This window comes from Suncus etruscus, chromosome 2 (genome assembly GCF_024139225.1).
Source record: "Suncus etruscus isolate mSunEtr1 chromosome 2, mSunEtr1.pri.cur, whole genome shotgun sequence".
Lineage (NCBI taxonomy): Eukaryota > Metazoa > Chordata > Mammalia > Eulipotyphla > Soricidae > Suncus > Suncus etruscus.
Window position 1 is genome coordinate 86,201,828 of NC_064849.1, and position 26,181 is coordinate 86,228,008.

A 26,181-nucleotide genomic window follows, 5' to 3' on the forward strand; every position below is an offset into this window, starting at 1 on the left:
CAATTTTTTATTATTTTTATTTCTATTTTTAACCATCTCATTTTATTTATTTTATTTTAATTTTTTTGAGTTTTGGGGCCAAACTGGTGGTACTTGGGGGTATCAGGTATATGGGGATTGAATTAGGGCCAGCCACATGCAAGCCACATCAGAATCGTGTTTCAGACCCACATACCACTTTAGATGATGTATGTGAACTGACTGTTATTCTTTGATTTTAAAGATAATGCCTGCTCTGAAAAGGCAAAACAAAAATGCTTTCAGTCCAGCTTCTTTCTGGGGAGTTTAGTTTTTAAGCAAGGCACTATATTGCAACATTAATGGAAGCTCTTTCATCTAAATTATTATATCCCAAATTATGTTTGACTAAAGCTAATCCTGAGTCAATCTTGGGGGAAGATTCAGAAATGGTGATTCTAGGAATATGTAAATAAGGATTCTATAACAAGCACTAGAAATTAGACTATGAAAAGAGCATTAATTTAATAGGGTATTTTAGCATTTGCTGAGTATGAATAAATGTAGGGCTCGAGAGACTGGAACAAAGACCAAGAGAGAGCATCTTGAAGTGAGTCTGCAGAATGACTCAGGAGCACCATCAAGTGCTTATTTAGTCAATGGGATCCTGGAATATTCAGCAGAATGACACTGCCCTTTAGAAAGTTCATTCTGGATGCAGAAGGTAAAACAAGACCTGCATTCCTCCCCGAAAGATCTGAGAACAGAAGCTGCAGGAATCTTCAGAAGGATTAGTTGGCTGGACCAAAATAGTAAAAACAGGAAGGAAAACAAAATGTGATGAACTTGAATTGTTGTTTGAAAACAGAACTGACAGGAATCATGGGGTGAATAGTTTTTAATGGAGAAGAGACCATAGAGAAAAAAGCCTAGATTATTACTCCCAGGTTTCTTGATTTTGTTTTTGTTTCAATTGTTAACTGATGAGTGAAGTTAACTAGACACTTTTCTAAAAAGGTCTAGAACCGTCTATACACCGAGAATTTAATTTCTGCAAGAGTATCAAGGTATCTGCCCTCCTTACACTCTGACAGGAAGGATAATACTTAAACAAACAAATATATTAATTTGTTTATTCTTTACATCTTTTTAAAAATATCTTTATTTAAACACCTTGATTACAAACATGATTGTGGTTGGGTTTCAGTCATGTAAAGAACACCCCCTTCACCAGTGCAACATTCCCATCAACAATCTCCCAAATCTCCCTCCTCCTTAACACACCCCACCTGTGCTCTAGACAGGCTTTCCACTTCCCTCATTCATTTACATTGTTATGATAGTTCTCAATGTAGTTATTTCTCTAATACACTCATCACTCTTTGTGGTGAGCTTCATGTAGTGGTCTGGAACTTCTAGCCCTCTTCTCTTTTGTCTCTGAAAATTATTGCAAGAATGTCTTCTATTTTTCTTAAGACCCATAGATGAGTGAGACTATTCTGTGTCTCTCTCTCTCCCTCTGACTTAAACAATGCACTATGCACTATTTATAAGTACTATGGCTTATGTTCTAAAAACAATGTCTGATGTGTTGTAATGGATGTACATAGATGTACATAGATGAAATGATCTGGGAGACTGTGATATCAAAGATGATCATCAGTTATTCAGACTTGTGTTTTGTGTGTGGCGGCAGGAAAATTCCAGATATAATTATAAAGACTGATTTGTGTAGAATAGTTCCAGAGACTATGATATTAATTCCCATGAGGTAGATGAGTAATTGACCTAGCACTAATCACTGTCCAGAGAAGAGCCAAATACCGTATTTTTTGTACCGTAAGACACAGTTTTTCTCCCCAAAATGCGTCCAATGGAGCAAATGCTACCTGGAGCTAAAGCCTGAATGCAGGGGAGGAGAGGGTCTAAAAACTATGAGCGTCTTATGGTCAGGTGTGTCTTATAGAGCGAAAAATAAGGTAAATTAAAAAACAAAGGGAAGGGAGCAGTGACAATACAGGCACATGTCTGGCATGCACAGGACCCTGGTTCCATTCCCGAAATAACATACCCCTACCTCCAGCATTGCTTTGATGGATCCAGAGCAATGTAGAGCTTGTCCTCACCTTACCTGGGACCTCCTTTCATCAGGTAACTAATAGGTAGCACTAAGTGGTCTCAATTCCAGGTTTATAAGCTAAGTTTTATCTCTCATTTGCATTTATTTCTGGCAAGTTAGTCTCCTGACATATGAACCTACTATAATTTCCTGCAATTTCAGAGAAATTAGGGTCAGAGTGAAGGGGAGAAGTGCAGGACTCTGGCTATTTTGTTTATTGCTCCACCTCGTTCACCTTTAGCTTTTTGAGCTCTTTGAAGGTTCCCCTAAGTCATAAAAGCTTCATTTGCCTCTGAGTTCTCAGTAACAACACAAAATAAAAAACAAAGGAAATTCTGGAAGGCTCTAGTTGCCCTAGGGAGGTGTCAAGAGATTATTAATTGCTTTATGCATTTGAATTAATGGAGAGCAGAACTAAATTTAGACTGGTACATTGCTTTAGCCAGAGGTTGTGTGTAAGTGTGTGTGTGTGTGTGTGTGTTTTGGCTGAATGAACTCTTCAGGAAAAATTTCACTCAGTCATCACCCTTTTCTCCTCACTGACCCTCTGAATTGTGTCAGCACCCTCTGAGGAACAGTATTACACCTTTTGGGTGCTACTCATTTAAACTGCTGCTATTTCAAGAAAATAGGATATTTTTGGTCATTGTTCTGTTGTCATGGCAGAGTTGTTTTATAACTGAAGACATTTATATAACTTGCTGTTTAAATATCTTGAAAAATTATACTCTTCTTACTGTTCTTTATTAAAATATGACAATGAACTTAGCATTTGGAATTACCAAACCATGAAGATTTTCAAGAATGTGGGTAGATGTTTCTTTGCATATATTTTGGTTTTATTTTGTGGTCACACCATAGTCTATTAAAGTCATTTTCCACTAGTCTATTTGTCATTATGAAATTAGCAAACTTTTTTTTTATTTTTGAGATAAGGAGAAATACATCTTATCTTCATCTAACTCCACTTTTCTCTTGATTTAGACATTATCTTTACCATGACCCAGAATCCTCAATGTTGATAGTGGCTTTTGAATTGGGCCTCAAAGTGCCTTCTAATTAGATGTCTCTCAATTGGTTCCTTTGGTTTTCCTGTTAAAAAGATGTTTCTTCGTGTTATCTCCTCATATGGTTTTTTCCCCCCTCCCCTTGGTGGTGGGCTTTGTTTATCCCAATTAAGTCTATTCAGGATACCTAGAGGAGGAGCTGCCATCTTGGCTAGTGGTTCCACATGGTGGAGCGAATGGCTTATGGGTGAACTGCTTGTGCGATTTTCTTTTTTTGTTTTTGTTTTTGTTTTTGGGCCACACCTGGTGATGCTCAGGGATTACTCCTGGCTATGTGCTCAGAAATCGCCCCTGGCTTGGGGGACCAGATGAGACACCAGGGGATCGAACAGCTGTCTGTCCTAGGCTAGCGCAGGCAAGGCAGACGCCTTACCCCTTGGGCAACCGCTCCAGCCTGCAGTGTGAGTTTCTGACCTGCTATATCTTCCTAACTGTGTGTGGATTATTTCCTGTGTCAGAATTGTTGCTGGACCTGCTACTCTTGTCCTACCCAGATTGGGGTCGTGGGGGATCCCCCTTCCTCTCTGGGGATTGTGGAACATACAACCCACCATTTCACAATCAATATTCTATTCCTACAGTAATAGAAATTAATGAGGTTTTTAATAAACTTTTAGAGGCAGAAAACAGGAAGCACCTTTTGTTTTCTTCTTTGTGTTTAATTTTATTTGTTGCACACGTGCAACTTTCTGAATCATGGCATGGTTTCCAGTTCACTTTGTCCTTCATTGGAAATGAAAGTATCAGTGTCACTGAATACCTGGTGGGTGGATCCTCCCTTTTATTCTCCAATTCTTCTATCTTCTTTCCTGCCCTCTTTTGAGATTGATGTATAATTGATATATCACATTGTGTTTCCTTCAATAGTTTTAGGATTTTTTCCCCCAAATGTTTCAGAAATGTTCTCTATAACACTTATAGTTTCATAGACTTCCTAAACTCAGAATTTTGGAACCAGAAGAGATGGGGTCATCATTTTTCACTATGCTGTCTGTGTTGATCAGTCTATAGGGAGTGAGCTAGGGAATTGGTTTCACCCCATGGTCATGAGAATGGGTAGGCTCTGGATGCAGAAGCCCATTGGCAGCCTTTTCAATGGAGAGAGGGTAGTTTCCAGAGGACAGCTCACTGATGTGGACAGACCCTGTGGAGTTTTGGGATAATAGTTCTATTTGACATTTTCTCTGTTTATAAGGGAGTTATTTATTTTCTAAACAAGTCTAGATGCTTTAAATAATGTGTGCAGGGGTGGGGTATTGTCAATGGAGTTCTTATTAGGCAAAAATGAACTTATGGACATGGCCAGAAATCCTTCCTCACAGTCAAAACTCTCAGTGGCTAGAACTTCATTTACTCCACATTGAACCAGATTTCAGAAGCTGTAAGCATTGTGCAAGATAATTTTGGTACCTTATATCCTGCTTTCCAAAACTGAGAGTCTGGGGGGCTTTCTGAATCATTCCTATTAAGTCAAATGTTCCTAGATTTTGAAAATTAATTAGCTATGTTTTAAAGTATATTTTCACACATATTCTGGTTGTTGATTTTACAGAGGACAATTGAGAGCTATGTGGATAAACGAATGGGAACCACCTATGGGCCTCCTGCAGGAAAGAAGATGACTATTTTTATTGATGATGTAAATATGCCAGTAATCAATGAATGGGGAGACCAGGTATATGAACCCTATCATAATTAATTATTTTAATTAATTTGATTTAATGTTTTTTATTTGATGAGTGAATATTTTTTTACATTTTTAAATATGTAATTCCTGAGTCCAGGAAATTCTATTATTTGGAAACACGAAAGGACTTTGTTCTAGAATCCCAAAGAATGGCATTTTAATTGTGATAGTTGCATTTTCTAGGTGACGAATGAGATAGTCCGACAGCTGATGGAGCAGAATGGATTTTATAACCTGGAGAAGCCTGGGGAGTTTACCAGTGTTGTGGATGTCCAGTTTTTGGCAGCCATGATTCATCCTGGGGGTGGACGCAATGACATACCCCAAAGACTCAAGAGACAGTTTTCTATTTTCAATTGCACGTTGCCTTCAGATGCTTCCATGGACAAGATTTTTGGTAAAAAAAAAAAAATAAAAGGATGACAATGGGTCTCGGGACGGGAAGAATGGTTGTTTGTGCCCCAATGACCAAATATCTACTCAAAGGTCAACAATAAAACTGACAAGGAACTGAGTAGTTCCTTGGTTTCTGCTCCAATTACTCTCAAGTGGTGCACAGAAGAATTTATTCTATGCATGAATGAGTTGACTGACTATATAAGTCTTTCTACATATGTTTTTTTGGAAATAATATCTTTATTTGAGCACCATGGTTGCAAACATGTTTGTAGTTGGGTTTCAGTCGTAAAAAAGCAGAACCCCCATTCACCAGTGCAACCTTACTGACACTGATGCCCCTCGAATCTCTCTTATCCCACCCCACATATATTTTTCAATGATTGTTCACACCTTTGTATAGGGGATAAGCATGACTTGAATTTGCAAGGGATGAGATTGTTCATGTGTAGTCAGATTTGAGTTCTTGGGTTGATATTTAATAGCAAGTTGAAACCAGAAATTTATGGAGTTGATATTTTTACAAACTCACATAGTGATTTTGGCCAAAGAAAGAATTTTACACAGGTCAGAGATCATCTAAAGTCTGATTTCTAGAGTTGTTTAAAAGTTGTAAGAGGTCATTGATTAAATACGCAGTATTTTAGAAATAATTTGCTGACCAAGCAGTCATTTAGTAGATAACCATAATGCTTTAACTGAGAAATAGAAATGCACTTTTTTTGTTTGTCTGTTTTTAGGTCACACCTGGTGATGCTCAGGGGTTACTCCTGGCTATGTGCTCAGAAATCACCCCTGGTTTGGGGGACCAGATGGGACTCTAGGGATTGAACCCAGGTCTGTCCTGGGACAGCCGCATGCAAGGCAAATGCCCTACCACTGTGCTATCACTCTAGCCCCTAGAAATGCACTTTTTAAGAGTAATTTTTATTGAGACCAATGTGAATTACAAATCTTTCACAATTGTATTTAAGGTACATAGTGACAATGAATTAGGGCCATTACCATCACCAGTGTTGACCCCCTCTACCTTAGTTCCCAGATGCATCCCATACCTCACCCTTAGCCCCCTGGACTACTAGCGTAACAGGTCCCTTTGTGTATAGCTTGTTGTTGTTTGGATCTCTTGATTATGTTGTCATTGACTTTGTGTTGGATATTTAGGTTTGACCAAAAAGTGCACTATTAATGGGTTTTGGGGCAATGCTTTGCAGAAGTTATATATGCATCTGTGTGATTATAATTCACCATTTCTGAAACTGCTCCTGAGAAGAAACTCATTAGAATCACCCTAATGAATTTCTGACAGAGTGAAGTGTCACTTGCTGCCCTAGGCTGGTGAATTCTGTGAGTCTCTGTCTTCAGTCCCAGAGAGCCAGATTTGGAGGGTTAATGACATGTGAATGATCTAAACCAAGAAAAAATAAAATGGACCTGAAAGAATGACTATTATCACTTTTAATTATTCCCCTTTTGCCTGAAAATTTTTACATATGCAGTAAATAAAAAGAATTAATGCTTGGAAAGACAGTGCCTTTCATGCTTCCAATAAAATGGAGAGATTGCAGGAGAGTCATGAAATCTGTCTTCTCTCTCTTTGTTTTTGGGCCATAACTGATAGTGCTCAGGGATTACTCCTGGCAGGCTCAGGGGACCATATGGGATGTCAGAGATTGAACCCAGACCAGTTGGCCATGTGCAAGGCAAATGCCCTACCACTGTGCTATTGCTCTGGCCCCCTTTTTCTCTCTTTTTTAAAATAAGTTCGGCAGAGTTTTAAAGTAGCATTTATGAATCAATTTCCAAGTATTTGAATACTTAAACCAACTTTTATTTATTTAGGTTAAAAAAGAATCAACTTCCGGGGCCGGGCGGTGGCGCTGGAGGTAAGGTGCCTGCCTTGCCTGCGCTAGCCTAGGACGGACCGCGGTTCGATCCCCCGGCGTCCCATATGGTCCCCCAAGAAGCCAGGAGCAACTTCTGAGCGCATAGCCAGGAGTAACCCCTGAGCGTCACAGGGTGTGACTCAAAAACCAAAAAAAAAAAAAAAAAAAAATCAACTTCCAAGGGAATCTTCCTGGAAGTGTCTTTCCCTTTATTAAAATTATATTGTGAAAAAATTTGCATGACAAAATGTTTCATTGCAATTTAGTCTGCTTGAGTCATCAGATATTACCATCTTCTTCCTTTGACAGGTGTCATTGGGATTGGCCACTATTGTCCCCAGAGAGGTTTCTCAGGAGAAGTGAGAGATTTTGTCATGAAAGTGGTTCCTCTGACCCGCCGACTGTGGCAGATGACGAAGAATAAAATGCTTCCAACCCCTGCAAAGTTCCATTATGTATTTAATCTTCGAGATCTTTCTAGGATCTGGCAGGGAATGCTGAACACAACTGCAGAGGTGATCCAGGGATCAGATGTGAGTGAGACGTACCAGGGGATACTGATAATACCATTGTTTCATCTGTACTCTACATAGTCTTAGTGGTGCAAATTTTTAGTGAAATTCTGAAGACAGTTTGGAATGTTTCAACACAGGCAAGATTATTATTTGCTGATTTTAAACTAACAAACAAAAGTTTTGCCAGAAACTTTCTTCAGAGCAATTGCACAGTGGGTAGAGCATTTGCCTTGCATGCAGTTGACCCAGATTGGATCCCTGGCATCCCATATGGTTCTCTGAGCCTCCAGGGGTGATTCCTGAGTGCAGAGTCAGGAAGTAACCCCTGAGCACTGCGTGTGTTGCCTCCAAACCAGAAACAAACCAAAAATATCCCTTCAAATAACAAAAACTTACTTCAGGCCCAGCATGTTAGTACAGTGGATAGGACATTGCATGTGACTAACCTGGGTTCCATCCTTGGCATCCCATATGGTCCCCTGAATACCACCCCACCAGAAGTGATTCCTGAGCACAGAGCTAGGAGTAACCTCTGAGCATCGCTGGATGTGGCTCCAAAACAAACAAAAAATTCCAACCAAAACCTTTCTTGAAGGAGTTGGAGCAATAATACAGAGGATAACATGCTGCCCATCTGAGTTTAATTCTTGCCATTCTATAGGTCCCCTGAGCATATCAGAATAATATGAGCACAGAGCCAGGAGTAAGCCCTGAGCTTTACTGGGTGTGTCCCCCAAACTCAAAAATCTAGGAGGAAAAAAATCAATTTTCTCCGAACACTTTCTCATCTTTAGGGTAATACTACACAGTGATTTTCTAATGAATAGAATCCAAGAAAAGAAAAATTAATTTTTTTCTACCACATATATTTTTCTTATGATAAATAGTGGAAATAATTACTATTTGTTATACAATAGTCATTGTACTTTCAACTTGACCTTTTAATGTAAAAATGTGATCATAGTTATAAACCTTGAAAATTGAAGGATTAATTTTATTGTTAGTTATCTATGCAATAATATTTTCTTTCTAGTACCTAGGTACATCAAAAGCATTATACATATTTATAAAATTGATAAGAGGAAGAAAAATGAAAAAATTAATTTAGAAGACCAAGTATTTGCACATGCATCTGAGTATAATAGTGTCCAAAGTTATAGGAATTCTCCTGAACTAGTAAATTTAGCCTGTGTCTGCCACCTACAATGATTGTTTTATCAGACAGCAAGCATTGGGTTTTGCTTCTCCCTTTTATGGAGTTTAGTCGTAGTTAAAGTGTATGTGCTTTTTGGAGACTTCTCTATAGAAATGTTGCATTGATAATTGAGATGTCAATCAAACTATTAGGTGTTGATTAGACCAAAATTAATAGGGCCAAGGATATAGTAAAGGGCTTAAGGTACTGGCTTTGCGTACAGTCAACCCATGTTCAAAGACTAGCACCACATATCGTCTCCTTAGTGCCACCAAAAGTGACTCCTCCTCTGAGAATAATACCAGCAGTAAGTCTTGAGCACAACCAGTTACAGCCCCCCAAACAAAACAAAACAAAACAATAATGTCAACACACAAAATAAAGACTATAACTTGCTTGAATATTCACAAGTGGGTAACCACACTGGTTAACTCTAAAGACTTTGGAGAAAAACTCTAAGATATTGGGGATGGCTGTGAGAACGCTACTTTTGGAGAGACTTGACCTTTTAACTTAAAAATCTGATCGTACTTGTGAAGGCGGGGGTGTGTTTTTTTATATGACTGAAAACCAACTACGATCATATTTGTAATCAAGGTGTTTAAATAAAGATATTAAAAATGTGATCATAGTTATAAACATTGAAAATTGAAGGGCTCTTTTTTTCTTAGATGGGGTCTTCCTGGCCTTTGGTGGGGGGTCTTACCCAGCTTGTTGGTTCACTTGAAAGTATCCACCTGGGGTCAAAATGACATAATTCTGAATGTAGTCTTGAGTTTCTAAACTAGATGTGATTTCTTGTTCAGATCATCTATAATAACCATAGTTTTTCTTCCCATTTTATTAGAAAATATGTCTATAATATTTCAGTTAGATATATGAGAGTTTGTCATATATTCTACATGTTATGTCATGGTCTAGATACATGAAGGTCAGTGTCATGTCCGAAAGGTGAATTTATCACAAATTTAAGACATAATATTTAAAAATATTAATGTGTTTCTTGATCAGCCTACTTTTTTTCTTTTCTGGTTTTTTGGTCACACACAATGGTGCTCAGGTGTTACTCCTGGTTTTGTGCTCAGAAATCGCTCTTGGCAGGCACAGGGGATCATATGGGATGCTGGGATTCGAACCACCATCCATCCTGGGTTGGCTGCATACAAGGCAAACACCCTAAAACTGTGCTATCTGGCCCCATTGATCAGCATATTTTTTATCAGCATAATTTTAATAATGTCATCTAAAGAGTTTTTCATTTTAAAGACTGGAATGAATAAATAGTGCTTGCTGTTATTCCATGTGAACAAGACAAATTTAAAATTAAGTTTAAGTATATTTCAACTGTTACTGTTTAAAAAATGCAGCATTGTGAAGCAGAAAAAGTGGTTGTCTACAATAACATTAATTTAAAATCACAAGTCTGGCTTAATGGGAAGAATAATACATTTAACTTATGTTCTAATGATTAAAACTGTAATAGAGGTAACAGGACTCTAGTAATGTTAACATTTGTAGTACACAAAGTTATTATACAGCCACGGCTACCATCACCAAAATGCTAAAGACAACTCCCCCTCATACACACACTGTTCTTATGTCATTTTGAGTCCATTTTTTTCTTTTCCATCCCCAAATCCCCTCTTCCCAATGCATTGTATGCTCAGTTCTATAGTCAAAATCCAAGAGTTTGTTTTAATAAGATACTGATCTTGCTTTGTTTCTTTCTATGTCTATGAGAAAGTCTATTACTATCTTTTCTGTTTTTTGTTTTGTTTGGGGCCACACCTGGCAGTGTTCAGGGGTTATTCCTGGCTCTGCACTCAGAACTTGCTCCTGGCAGGCTCAGGGGACCCTTAGGGATACTAGAGATCAAACTTGGATCCATCCCAAGTCAACTGCATGCAAGGAAAATGCCCTACCACTGAGCTATCTCTCTGGCTTTATGTCTTTTCTATGAGAGAATTAATCTTTATTTGTCTCTCTTCTCCAAAGGATTTTACTTAACATGCCCCCCTTCACTAATGCACTTTCATTTTGCCTTTGTCAGGATCTGTTAAGACTGTGGAAGCATGAATGTAAGCGTGTGATAGCTGATCGTTTCACAGTGCCTGATGATGTCACTTGGTTTGATAAGACATTAGTTCGTTTGGTGGAGGAGGAACTTGGTGAAGAGAAAAAACCCTTAGTGGATTGTGGCGTGGATGCTTATTTCGTGGACTTTTTGAGAGAAGCCCCCGAAGCTACAGGTAAGTGATTAGTGCAGAATTGGACATTCCTCAATGTCCTTTATTGTCAAGGATGTTGCCTTTAATAAACTTGATTGGAACCATTGTGGGACATAGATGGTTTATAAAGACAAAGTGCTTAATTGCATAAGGTATATTCAGGGAGTTCAAAGATGAGTTCTTTTCTTTCTTTGTAATTTTGTCTTGGATATTATGCTAGAATTAGGAGTCTAGAGAGTATAAAAGAAAATACATAGGAATTAGCATTGTCAGGAACTGGTAAAGTTGAAAAAAAGAAAGAGAATTTCATATTTACTGGGAAAGTCTGAGTAGTCAATCTTCATAGCTACTGTTTGTAAAAATGGAAATATTAAATCTGTATTATGGGGCATGTTGGAATATAGATGCAACATATTTTGTAAAAGTCTTGATCTGTCTGAGGATCATAGTGCTAAGTGAAGCATAGCCCTAGTCATTATTATTCAGTTATCTTTAGTGCTAAAATTTAAAATAAAACCCTTGAAGCCAGGAAGGTCAATTACCTTGTATGCTGCCAGCCTGGATTCAGTCCCCAGCACCACATAGATTCCCTGAAGTACCCTCTACATGTGATCCTTAAGCACAAAGCCATGAGTAAACATTGGACACCACACAGTATGGCCCCCAAACCAAGACAAGAAAATCCATGAATTATCTGAGTGATAATTTATTATTACATGTGACTTGAAAGACAGAGGTAATGAGAGAGAAGCTTTTGTGATTATGGGTCCCCTACCCTTCATGTCTTAGGAAATTGAATAGAGTTTCAGCTATTTTTTTCTTTAGAAATATGGTTAAGGGAATTATTTTTCTTTCACTTACTTAACATTTAATATTTGAGGATGAATTTTAAGTTAATTTCAGTATGTAAAAAATGCATGTTTATGCATAAGCAATCTGTAATTTCTAAGAGGCTAAAACTGACGAGGAAGTTTGTGACTAGAACCAGAAAGCATATGTTTAATCCAGCTAGAGTTTCTGAGCAGCAGTTGTTAGACAAGATTTCTTGCTGGTGCTGCAAGTTGGAGGGTCTTTCGCCAGAAAGAAGCTGACATTTCATTTTAAATCAGGTCACACACATACACAAACCCTATAAAGATAAGACCATTTGCAATGTAATTCAGATTTATGTATCTTATTTCCTGTGATTTAGAAGGATAAAATTTCCTATAATTCAGAAGGATAAATAATCAGATTGGGGTTTAGGAGAGGAGCAAAGCACAACTGTTTCCTTTTTGTGAAGTTTGATGCATCATCTGGAGCAAGTGTAAGACCTTCGTGACTTCACTATAGATATTTTTCCCTTAAGGTTGAGGTGAAACTTTATGCAGCAGAAAAGTGACTATTGGAATTCAGTAAGAAAATTGATCAAAAGTCAGTTTTAGTGGTCATTCTATGTCTTTTTTTGTTTGTTTGTTTAGTAATTTAAACAGTATGTTATGGTAGGGCAGGGTCAATAGAAAACAACTGTGGACTACTACATTGGATGAGTTGTAATACCTTCCATCAGTTCGTACCTAGTGAATTGATAGGCTGTGATTAGCAGATTCAAATAAGATGCCACCATTTTTTTTTTTACTCCTAATGGTGGAGTTCATTTAATAGAAGATGAGTGCAGCTGAGAAGCAAAGAAGAGTAGCCGAGCTCCTCTGGCACCAACCTTTGTGGGCGGGGACAGGCACCTTGCTGGGATCAAGTTCAATGGGGTCTTCCTCTGTAGCCTCAAGGTGGAAATCAGGAAGCTCGATGCCACTGTTTTATTTTTTCTGATGTTTATTGGTAGTGATTACACCAAATTTAAATTGGGGGGGGCATCAGGTGTTATTCTTTATAGTCAGAGCTGAAGAAATAACTGATATATTATGTATTTATATTTAAAATGTTTTAATTGTAGTAATTCTTCTACCTTTGAAATAATTTTTCAGATATTTTACTCAACCCCAGCTTCCATTTCTCAAATTCACTTCTATTCTCACACTAGTATGATATTCACAATTCAAGAATTTTCTGAACAAATAAGTACAGTGAAACTTTCCCTTTTATTCTTAATTTAATTATGGACTTCTCTTGCTAACTTTAACATTAAACCCTAACTTTTTTAAAATAATATTTTATTTAAACACCTTGGTTACAAACATGATTGTGGTTGGGTTTCAGTCATGTAAGAGGACACCTCCCCATCACCAGTGCAACATTCCCACCACCAATGTCCCAAATATCCCTCCTTCCTACCCTGCCCCACCTGTACTCTAGACAGGCTTTCTATTTCCCTCATACTTCTCATTGTTAGGATAGTTCACAATGTAGTTATTTCTCTGACTAAACTCATCACTTTTTGTGGTGAGGTTCATGAAATGAAACCCTAACTTTTAACTATTCTTTTGATCATTAAGCAACTGTTCCTTCAAGGATACTTGAAATACCAATGCTCAACTATGAATTCAAGTTAGATTTTATGTATATAAGTTTTTGTTTCAAATCCTGGTTTTTTTCTTTTGGCTTTGGGCTACACTCAGTAATGCTTAAATGTCAGTACTGGCTCTGTGCACAGGGATCACTCCTGAAAGGATTTGGGTGACCATATGGGAGTTTGGACTCCAACCCAGGGCAGCCATATATAAGGCAAGAGTCCTATTTGCAATATAATTGCTTTAGCCTCTTCAAACAGACTCATTCTGGGCATGAAAGAGCTAAGACAGATAGTCACAAACATTCCAGTGCTTTTACTATGGTTTTATTTATTTTTTCCAAAAAGGCATACAATAACATTTTTCTGAAAGTCAGTATTATTCGTTGTTTAATTGTAGTGCAATGACTCAAGTTGAAAGAAGTCAAGAAATTCAATAAATCAAAGAAATGGTATTGATTCTTCTTTCTGAAATGCAGGCGAGACACCAGAAGAGGCCGATGCAGAAATGCCCAAAATTTATGAGCCAATTGAATCTTTTGATCACTTGAAGGAACGTTTGAACATGTTTCTGCAGCTCTATAATGAAAGCATCCGCGGTGCTGGCATGGATTTGGTTTTTTTTGCAGATGCAATGGTGCACTTAGTCAAGGTCAGTGGCCAGAAGGGTTAGACATTAATTAAATATAATTAATATGTAATATATGTTATGTAAATATTATATTTGTAATTATATATAATCGCCCCACCAACTCTTTTATACTCTCTTGATTGATTTTCATTTGCTCACATTATTTTAGTAGACCATATGTATCTAGAATCCATCATACCCTCTTCTACTTAAATATTCTTGGAGAATATTCAGTTTAAAATAAACTCAATGTTATATTCTAATTTAATTTCTAAACTAGATGCAACATCTCACACCTATAGGCTTAAAATCAAAGCCAGTGTACTTCAAATGTGTGACATGATAATTTTATTCAGTGTCGCTATATAGCTTCCAGCTTCATGTTTTCACTACATAGAATGAATGTGGTTGACATCTGAGTTCAAAGCACAGGCAAAATAATGTGCTCGTTATTTTTTTTGTGCTGTGCAAAGGATAATAAAAATAAGTTCATATATTTTGAAGGTAGTGAAGCAGCTTTTATTATGCTAAGTGAGATTGGTTACGAAAAGATAGTAACTATATTCTTTTACCAAATATTCATGGAAACAGAATATATAAAGCTGTTGCAAGGGGCAGGGAGAAGAGGGGTTGTAGAGGCATCAGTGGGTTCATGGTTTCATTTTTACCTGGTGAAAAAAAAATGTTGGAGATGGTTGAAGGCAGTAATTGTACATCAATATCAATGTATTTATAGCTTGAAATTTATTAAGAGTTAAGACAATCCCAGGTTGATAGTACAGTGGATAGGGTGTTTACCTTCTATACTGCCAATGCAGGTTCCATTTTCAGTATTCCATGTGGTCCTCTGAGCATTGCCAAGTGTGATTCCTGAGTGCAGAGCCATGAATAAGCTCTAAGTGTCACTGGGTATGTCCCAAACGAAAATAACAAAACAACAACAAAGAGTTAAGTTGGTAAAGTTAGATTTTGTTCATGTTAACACAGTTATAATTAGAAATAGGATGTAAACAATTTTTGAGTTAGATGAAAATTTCCTTACCATTCAATTCACCAAAGGGTTGTTTTCCTTTCTGTTCTCTCAGATGAGTCTTTCTGGTCTTAATGTTTTAGAAGTTGATCCTCAAAAGATGGAAATAAAATGTGTTATTTACTTGCTAACTGATATGACTTAATTTAGACTCAGTGCTGATATAATCACTATGCTCATGTTAATGGCCTTTTCTGATGACATCCTTTTTATTAGAAGGGTATTCAATGTTTTATTTCACTAGTTCAGTATAACAGGTTGTAGTATTAACCTTGTGGTTATTATTATGGTATAATTGTGGTTATTATTGTGGCATAATAATAATCTGTGGTTAAATATTGCATTCGATGCTCAGAAATTTAGAGGGTTTTACAGGTGAACCTTATTTTGGGCAGAGGAAGAGTGTAAGAAGGCTTTTATAAAGGCATGACGATTGTGCTGGGTTTCAATTTCCTTAACATGAAGACATTTTTTTGATTAGGAAATTTGAGACAACTGTACTGACTTTTGATCATACAAGTTCTTTCAAAGATCAAGAGGAATAACATTTTGAAATAGAATTCTAATCTATAAATAAGCAGTAGTTATTTCTGGAGACATAGACATTTTTGTAGTATATTGATTATTAGAAAGGGAAATTATTTTCTAAATAAATAACACCAGCAACCTCATGATAACATATCTGTTGAAGACAAAATAGGATTGACTTAGAATTTCATCACAAATAGGAAATTCAACTCAAATTGGAGAAGAGCTACTTAGACTATTCATCAGCTTCAGGAAGCTTCCATGTTTTGCTGCAGAGTTTTGTCCTGGACTCTGTTTTCTCTCACTGCTTAGCTTCTAGGAGGCCTTTTATAGGATTAGCCAAAGAATCTGTGATAGGAGTTTTTTTTTTTTTTTGGTTTTTGGGCAACACCCGGTGATGCTCAGGGGTACTCCTGACTATGTGCTCAGAAGTTGTTCCTGGTTTGGGGGACCATATGGGATGCTGGGGGATCGAACCGTGGTCCGTCTTAGGCTAGTGCTGGCAAGGCAGACACCTTACCTCTAGCGCCACCGCGCAGGCCCCCATGATTGGAGTTTTACATGTTAAAAAAAATGCATTTGTAATTTTGTTCTAGGCCAGTCCTCCCCTTTACACTCTTATTTTCTGTATATAGCACATCTAAATTCAATGTCATGTGAGCATAACCTCCAATATGTGACCTGCTTACATGATGCGGTAGCACTCAAGAGCATAATTTAAGATGAAAACTGTTGCAAAACAGGATGGATGTAAACCGTAGCATCTCTTTTGGTACCTTTTTCAGTGAAAATAGATATTTATTTCAAAATGGAGGATGGTGCTGATACATCTCTTTTGCTTCTTGGGTTAGTTTGAATGGAACATAGATGGTTTTACATTGTCTAATCCCTGTCAAACACTATAATTAGGATGTCATTGTGTGCCTAGCATGTATTCCAACTGGTTTATGAATAAACACATCTGGATTCTGGAGTGACTTTCCCCTACTTTCTTCCCAGCAGGTGCTGAAACATGCAGTTTGTGTTTATATCTGGTATTTCCTTTCCCTGTACTTACGTTCTTACTACAGTAGAATCTCCTCTAACATTTTGCTTACTCAGATTTTTTGTATCTTTTTTTTTTCTTCCTAAAATTTAGTCTTAACTTCTGCTTATATGTTACTGTTTCTGTGTCATAAACTTCTGATTATTTTTAATTTTTTGGTTTTTGGGCCACTACTGGTGTAGTGCAGGGGTTACTCTTAGCTCTGTGCTTAGAAATCACTTCTGGCAGGCTCAGGGGACTATGAGATGCTGGGGATTGAACTTGGGTCAGTCGTGTGCAAGGCAAATTCCCTACCGAGGGTGCTATTGTTCTGGCCCTTTATTTTTCAAAGTTCATATAAAATTCAGCTTAACACCTAACACCAAGCATTATTCTTTCCTCTGCCTTCTTTCTTCCAAAAATTTCCATTATTCCTTTCTGTTTCCAGATTTGACTGGTTACAATTGGGTTTTATTAATTCCTTAACTTAAAATATTATAAATGAGTATATTCCATAATCTTTGTTTTACAATACAAAATATGCTGTTAGAAAATCTCACTGGCCTGTTTTTGACTACTTCTGACTTAATTAGATGATGATTTTTTTGGCATCTTCTCTTAGTCTTTTGTTTGTTCATGTCTATATTTATCTGTCATCTGTAGTTTCAATGGTTAATATATGATAGAAAATGAATGGAATATTAGTATAAAACAATGGCTCAAAATTATGGGAAGATGTTAAGATAAAGAGTCCCAATAATGAAAACAATTATTTAAATCCTTAATATATTTGCCAATGATGATATCAAAATAGACATTAAAATGCACATTAAGGGGGCTGGAGAGATAGCACAGTGATAGAGCATTTGTCTTGCATGTGACTGACTCAGGACAGACCTGGGTTCGATTCCTGGCATCCCATATGGTCCCTTGAGCCAGGAGTGATTTCTGAGTGCATAGCCAGGTGTAATCCCTGAGCATCACTGGCCATGGCCCAAAACCAACAACAACAACAACAAAAATGCACATTGAGGATAAATACAAAATTTTGGAATAAATGTGAGGTGTAATAGTTCCTTATCTGTCTTATTGGTGCTCTCAAAGTTATGTGAAGGAAAAACTGAAAAGGCACCTTTAAAATTCTGATAATTTTTCCATTACTTGGGCTTTTCTTTAGAGAAATTTTACTACTACAACTTTGAACAATAACGTAGAATGTGAGAAATGAGGACACTGGAGGAGTGGGGTGTGTCCTATTTGCTGAGCTCTCTTGTCTACAATAGAGACAAAACTGATGATCTCCTATCATTCTAAATTTGGGGAAATAAGACCAAAGCTGAGTATAGACAGAGATTTTGTATAACTTCTGCTAGCAGAAGTAATCCTGGGAATGAAAGTTTTACAAAACCTGGGTAGTATGCAGAGCCCAGGTCACACTAGGAAAGTTTTCATATCACAAAGAAGAGGTTTTGTTTCCATCCCCACCTGTATATTTATTATCATTAATTACAGAAAAATGAATCTAACAACAACATCTGAGACTTAACCTGCAATTCACAGGCAAAGACAGATAGTTATCACAAAAGACAAAATATACACTGAAAATTCTATACTGAGTTTTGTAGATGAGGATAGGTGCATGAAGATGTAAGTAGTTTATTCAATTCTAATAATGTCAAGAAAGCATGGACTTTTATCAGAGGAAGGTATAATGATTTGGGACTACTGGCTTGCATAGTGTAGACTTCTGGTATACCCACTTCTTGCTTTATATCTTAGGTATGACTATCTGTCAATTATTAGAAAAGTGTTTATGTTTCATTTATTTTCTTCAAAAATACCTATTCCATAGTTAAACTTTATTTTCTTTAAAATATCATTTTTATATATGCAAGATATTCTGCTGTACTGTGTCTTGTATTCCAAGAATAGATATTGTTTTAAAATTTGATTTGTTTGGGACAAAATAATAGTACAACAGGGCATTTGTCTTGCATGCAGCCAACCTGGGTTCTATCCCCAGTATTTTATATAATCCCTTGAGTCCTCTAGGAGTGATCCCCAAATGTAGAAATAGGAGTAAGCCATGAGCACTGCCAGATATGGCTACAAATACCAAAATACTGTGTTTTTTTTTTATTTAACTGTATTATGTTTGGAAAACTCATAGGAAATATTAATGTTTATTATTCCTGACCTTGAAAATTTAAAACAAAACAGTATTGGCTAACTGCTAACAACTCTGTACTGGTCTCATCTGAGTTTCTGAGTTTCCAGCCTCACCAGTCAGTAGAGTACATGTCAAACACTTTTTTTTTAAATCTTCTCAAGTCAAGATCTGCATTCTGATCCCGAGACACCTATATCTATTCAAAACAATATTCCAAAACATTGATATTGAATATCTAAGAGAAAAATGTAAATGTTTATGTGTTGACTGATATAATCTTTTTTATTTCTTTTATTTCTAGATCTCAAGAGTCATTCGTACTCCCCGGGGCAATGCCCTCCTAGTCGGGGTGGGTGGCTCGGGAAAGCAGAGCCTGACCAAGTTGGCTTCCTTCATTGCTGGTTACACTTTCTTCCAGATAACTCTGACAAGGTAAAGTTTTTAAATTTAATTAACCTGTAATGGATTTGATAAAAAGCTTCCCACAGGCCCCCTGAAGTGAACAAAGCATGTTTCTTACACGGAAGGAATACTAGTTTTTCTTCTTGAGTCTTTCCATATCATATTCCCCTTTCAACCTCTATCATAAACCATGAAGATTGAAGCATTAATAATAGTTTTTAAAAATTCAGCTTAGCTTTGCAGTGAATAGCTGCCTCTTTCCCTAATTTTTTTTGTCATTCATGATAGTATTATGCATTGTCCTGTAGGACAATGAAGATTTAGGTGAATTTTTTTTTTGTTTTTTTTTTTTTTTTTGGCCACACCTGTTTGATGCTCAGGGGTTACTCCTGGGTAAGTGCTAAGAAATTGCCCCTGGCTTGAGGGGACCATACGGGATGCTGGGGGATCAAACCACGGTCCTTCCTTGGCTAGTGCTTGCAAAGCAGACACCAGACCTCTAGCACCACCTCACCAGCCCCGATTTAGGTGGATTTAAGAAGAAACATGTCCTTAAAACAAACTAGAAAGATTGTAGATTAAAATAAAAATAGTAGAGTATAAAGTCCACATGTTGGGTGAGTCCTCCCCTGGCATGGTGTCTCTCACCCCTTCAGACAGCAGGGTCTAAAGATGCAGGGTAACTGTGGAGAAATAATTCACAAGCACTCAGTTAAGATATTCACTGGAATCAGCTCGCTTTATTTCTCACAGCTTTTTCTCTGCCATTAGTCTCTCTGCCATGTGCCAATTATTTTGCCAAGCTCTCCCTCTACTGCCTATCCCATTTCTCTTCTCATGAGCTCTGTCTTCTTCCCCCAGGGAGACTCTTTTCTTTATTTAAAACAGCCTGCCCCATCCCAGGTGTGGGCAGGTCTGATCATCCAGGTAGGATTAACATCTCAAAAGAAAGTTTAGCAAAAGGAAATTGGGGGAAGAGTTAAAAAGATAAAATAAAAATGCATCAAGTAGGCGCGGGAGTGATAGCACAGCTGTAAGGCCTTTGCCTTGCAAGCAACCAACACTGGACCCACAGCAGGAATCCCAACATCCCATATGGTCCCCGAGCCTGCCAGGAGTGATATCTGAGCACGGAGCCAGGAATAACCCCTAAGAGCCGCCAGGTGTGACCCAAAAATTAAAAAAAAAAAAAAAGATGTATCAAGTGTTTACTGAGCACCAGTTATGTGTCAGGCCCTGGCTGGTTTTAGAGAAGATAGTAGTAATAAGGAAATCTAATTGGTACCATCGCTGAGTTTTTTTCAAGAAGAACACATAGTTGAAAAACAATGATGAATGACCCTAGTGAGGAAATAAGTTATGAGGAAATAAATGTTGTGAGGAAATATGTGAGGAAAATTGTGAGGAAATAAGAGTCTGTTGAAATGAAGATGGAAATTCTTAACATAGAATAAAAGAAAAAATTTCATTGAAACCTAAACATTAATGAGATTTAGAGAAGTTATAAAGAATGGTCCAAGGAAAAGGATAAGCACATGTGAAGTTACATTTCAGATTTTGGAAGGATTGAACCATGATTGTATGAATAGCAATAATAAAATGCAAGTGGAAATGGAAAGAAATAGAGCCCTTAAAGCAATGATAAGGGATTTGAACTTCATTCTGGAGTTAGGGGAAGCCATGAATGAATTACCACTAGGAAGACATATTGGGTTTGTATGCACAGAAATAAATGAAGGAAATTAAACTGGAGTCCTTAAAAAAAAAATGCCTCGGATATCATGGCAGCACATGGTAAGCTTAACCAGTGAGAAGGGAGGGAGAGGCCCCATTCTTGATAATGATAGGGGAAGTTGGAACTTTCGGACTTGGTACTTTCTTGTATGTCTTGGGAAACTTGATAGATATTGCTATTACTCATGATTAAAGGAATCTCAGCTAGAGGTGGGTAGTGCATACAGAAATAGGAATTAAAAAGTAAAGTGTAAAAAGATATGCAGAGGTAACTCAGAGATGCTAAATATAATTTCAGGATTAACCAAGATGAAAGAAGATCAAGTTGGGAAGTTTAACAGGAAGGATTCATTGCAGCTTAATTCCTAGGAGTAGGAGCTACTAGTCCTGTCTTGAGCTTTGGTCTAGAGTTTTGGCTTTACGCAGAGGGTGAAACATGTAGTTGAATAAGCCCATAGCTGTCAAAGGTGAGAAAGGTTGTAAGTGCTTAAACAATAACTTAGGATATCCAGACAATCCAGGTGTTATTGCCATACATTATATATGTCAATAATTTAATCCTATAAAATATGATAGGGTTCTTGGGGCCGGCACGGTGGCGCTAGAGGTAAAGTGCCTGCCTTGCCAGCACTAGCCTAGGACGGACTGCGATTCGATCCCCCGGCATCCCATATGGTCCCCCAAGCCAGGAGTGACTCCTGAGCACATAGTCAGGAGTAATCCCTGAGTGTCACCGGGTGTGGCCCAAAAACCAAATATATATGATAGGGTTCTACTAGGAGAATAAATACAAAATTTTCATTTTTATTTTCAAGTACCAGGACAGATAGAACAAAGTCATGTTACCTGGTGTGCAATTTAAGCAGGAACAAAATCAGATGAAAGAACATTATAGGAAAAGGAATAAACTCTGTGAGATTTTTGTTTCTAACATTCATATCAAGTCTTTTATTTTCAAGAGCACTTTTACACGTTCAAGCTAATTTGATCTTTGAAAGAACTTTGGTGGACTTGTAGAGTTTATAATATTAACTTGTAGCTGGGACTCAGAAAAGCACTGATGTGCCCCACATCCCAGATCTGTCCAGGAATTGAATGCACTGTTGATGGTCGTTGGTCTGCCATGCCTTTAATTGTACTACATCATACCAGTAGAAATATCTCAGGGCTTCTCTGTGCTGTATTCTGCCTTTGAGTTCATATGAGAAATGCCTCACTAGTGATAGAAGCTGGCACAACTCCTCACCTTTGCATGAACTTCAGAAGACCTTTGCGTGGCTGTGTGGTCCACGCTTGGGAAGGAAGAACCTTATTCAGAGAAGAAAAGCCATTATATTGTCCAGTTCCTGTTATTTGAATTGGCAAGCCTTTGGGATCCAGAGTGCACTGAGGGGCTTTTGGGATGAGATATTTTGTGCTTTCTCTTGCTCGTTTTCTTTCCCTCTCTCTTTTATCTCTCTGTCTCAATCACATGCTCTCTTGCTTTCTCAAAGTGGAATTTTGTCTTTGAAATTCCTTTCTGATCTCTGAAATTTTATTTCCCTAGAAGTCTTCATCAAGTATTGATGCAGAGTAGTAGTGTTTCTGCTTCTGGTTTTAGATATAAAAAAGAAGCAGAGTATAGAAGTGAAAGATTTAACAATTTCAAAAACTCAGAAGTGTATTTATTCTTGTGTTCTGAATTCTAAGCTCACTTAGTGATACAAAATTCATATCGTTGGGTTAACTCTGAGATTCCTGGTTGGAACATCATTATTTTTCCTTCTAATAATTAAGGGACCTATCCTGGGACCTCTATAACATATCATGATTGCAAACTTACATCTACCAAAGCTTAGAATGGTAAAAGATTTGGTATGATATAGTTATTCATATTTCTAGCTCTATTTTTAAAGTTTTTTTGTGGATTGTTTGGGCCATACCTGGTGACGCTCAGGGGTTACTCTTGGCTATGCACTCAGAAATTGCTTCTAGCTTAGAGGACCAGGGAATGAACCACAATCCGTCTTGGGTCAGCTGCTTGCAACGCAAACACCTTACCCTGTGCCATTGCTCTGGCCCTATTTATTGTTTTAATTATTTTATTGAAAATCGTGGTTACAATATTGTGGTTATAGCTGGTTTTTGTTCACAAATGCAAAGTTATTCATGACTGAGTTTCAGTCATGAAATGTATAAAACTCTTAACCAGTGCACATTTCCTACCACCAGTGTCCCCAGTTTCCCTCCCATCCTCGCCCTTGCCTGTCTATGGGGCAGAAAGTTTTCTCCTCTTCCTCCATCCCTCCTTCCCCCTTTCCCTCCCCCCTTCTCTTTCTATCTCACTCACTCTCACTTCTTTCCCCTTTTTAGATGCTGGTTTGCAATATTGTTACTGAGGTGAATCCTAATCATGCCTATCACTTTATTTCCTTTCAGGATCTAATTCTTTTCTTTTCTTTTTTTTTGGGAGTGGGCACACCCAGTGATGCTCAGGGGTTACTCCTGGCTATGCACTCAGAAATCATTCCTGACTTGGGGGACCATATGAGATGCTGGGGGATAAAATCGTTGTCTATCTTAGGTCAGGACCAAATTCTTGTTCAGAGTGATAATCTTTAATTCTCATCATCATTGTGTTCCCTTCTCTGCCTTAACTGCACTCCTTATTTTTTCAGAAGCTTCATACCCTGGATTGGCCCTTATATCTATTGCCTCTCAATATTATTACCATACCATCTTTATTTTAAAATATATAACCCACAAATGAGTATGATCATCCTGTCTATCCCGCTTCCTCAGACTCATTTCACTGAGCACAGTCCTCTCCATATCCACGCACTAGCTCTAGTGTGCTTACTGTTCATGTCAGATCCAAAGATGTCAGTGAATAAAATGACACTGGGGCATGAGAAAGTAGCCCACACAGGAAGCACCACCCTCATCCCTTAGAGTGAAGATTTGAATGATTAATTTAATTTGTAAAGTGTTGTTTAAAGGTAAACTATAGTTAGGTATTAGTAAATATTTACATTTAACTTTTTATTTTATTTTTATATGTTATCTAAATGGACTAATTGTTATTCTTTTTATAATATCTTTAAGTACCATGATTACAAACATGACTGTAGTTAGATTTTAGTCATAATAATAACACCTCCCTTCACCAGTGCATCATTCGTACCACCAATACCCCTAATGTTCCTCCTCCCCTACCCCCTACTTGTATTCAAGACAGGCATTCTATTTTTCTCACTCACTACATTCTCATGACAGTTGTTAGTGTAGTAATTTCTCTAACTGCACTCACCACTCTCTGTGGTGAGCTTCATTTTCACATTGGGACTTATATACAGATGTCTTAACAGTGGCAAAAATGTGTATTTTTGTTTCAGATTGGTGTTTGACTCTAGTGTTTTCAGTCAGGACAGACTAGTTATAATGTTTTATAACATGTGGTGTTTAGCATTGAATTTTATATTTGCAGATAAATAGAAGGAACAGGAAAGTGTTTATATAAAACCTATTGGATGGAACATTATAAGCATCATTTTGGTTTGCCAAATGACACGAAACATTTTTATGAGGCTCTTTCATTTCTAAAAAATTACTATAGTAAAGAACACAATGACAATATTTCTCTAGGTCTTACAGCACCTCCAATCTGATGGAAGACCTGAAGATTCTGTACAGAACGGCCGGTCAGCAAGGCAAAGGCATCACTTTTATTTTCACGGACAATGAGATTAAGGATGAGTCATTTTTGGAATATATGAACAATGTCTTATCATCGGGTGAGGTAGGAGCTCATTTATACTTCCTGTGTTTGGTCTTTTCAGGGCACCTCCAGTTTTAGAGTGCTTTAGCTATTCTTCCATTAGAATTTTGAATAGAGCTATTATTGTGGATTAGGTGATCCATCTGAAGAATGGCTTCTTTCATTGGATCTCTGAAGGATAAAACTCCCAATCAAATTGTGCATTTAAAACCTCAGTGAATACCCCAAGTGACAAATAAAAAAAATAAAGAGGGAGGTGAGAAGGAAAGTTGATTAGATTTTTGATCTCTCACCCATTTCTTCAAGTATTGTGACTAAGGATTTAATACTTGAATCATTAGTATTTTAAAATATGCTATCTATCACCTTGTAGAGCCAAAGTTAATTTACTAGAGGTGATTTTAGGAATAGGAGTGGAGGAAGGACATTACCTTTCTGGACCCATTTATTTTTGTCTTCTTGTCTCTTTTCCTCTGCTTGCACTAAGCTGGTTTGTCTGGACTTTTGAAGGTCTCCAACCTGTTTGCCCGTGATGAAATTGACGAAATTAATGGTGATCTGATCCCGGTTATGAAGAAAGAGCACCCCAGGCATCCCCCTACCAACGAGAACCTGCATGAATACTTCATGAGTCGCATCCGGCAGAATCTGCATGTGGTCCTCTGCTTTTCGCCTGTTGGGGAGAAATTTCGGAATCGAGCTTTGAAGTTTCCAGCCCTGATCTCTGGCTGCACGATTGACTGGTTTAGCCGGTGGCCTAAGGATGCCTTAGTTGCTGGTGAGCGGTGGACATTTCAGTTGCAGAGTTTCTCTTTTATTGTATGTGTAGGAGAGACATAGAGACAGAGGCAGAGGCAGAGAGGGTCAGAGACAGAGACATAGACAAAGATAGAGAGAGTCAGTGTAAGAAGTCAGAGTGAGAAGATAACTATTTCAGTTTGTTTTGTTTCATTTTGTGATCATACTTGGTGGTGCTGAGGGGTTACTCCTGACTCTATGATCAGGAATCAGTCCTGGTAGTGCTCAGAGAGCATATAAGATGCCAGGATCAGACCTGGGTGGCTTTGTACAAGGCAAACACCCCTACCTGTTGTACTATTTATCTATCTCTCTGGCTCAGTGTAACTACTTTATATAATGCTAGTGTTTTGTCTGAACCAGACTGTGTTTAAAACCACTTTGCCAACATTTAAGACTGTTTGCAAACTAGTGTTTATTCTCAATGTAGTGGCTGATTTTTCCTGGTTATCAGGGCATGCCCTACTTCATATCCATCCCTTAATTGATCTACTATGATTCTAGTCTTTCAGTCTCAGTTGTATTTCAAGGCAGGTGTTTGCAGGTGACAGGAAGGCACTTAAGCTATAATTTCTTGTTGATACCCTTTCCAGAGTGGGTCTGTCAGTGA

At 37.6% G+C, this 26,181-nt stretch overlaps 1 protein-coding gene across 1 annotated transcript in view; it reads left to right on the top strand.

Moving 5' to 3' along the window:
- The window catches only part of DNAH5 (dynein axonemal heavy chain 5), a 336,377-nt gene that overhangs the window by 214,515 nt on the left and 95,681 nt on the right, over positions 1-26,181 (top strand). Inside the window, exons 48-55 of the mRNA XM_049768362.1 lie at positions 4,697-4,819; positions 5,015-5,228; positions 7,423-7,646; positions 10,874-11,072; positions 13,977-14,149; positions 19,182-19,312; positions 24,641-24,794; positions 25,284-25,551. Coding sequence (XP_049624319.1) covers positions 4,697-4,819; positions 5,015-5,228; positions 7,423-7,646; positions 10,874-11,072; positions 13,977-14,149; positions 19,182-19,312; positions 24,641-24,794; positions 25,284-25,551 — 1,486 coding nt within the window. The remainder of the gene's footprint in view (positions 1-4,696; positions 4,820-5,014; positions 5,229-7,422; positions 7,647-10,873; positions 11,073-13,976; positions 14,150-19,181; positions 19,313-24,640; positions 24,795-25,283; positions 25,552-26,181) is intronic.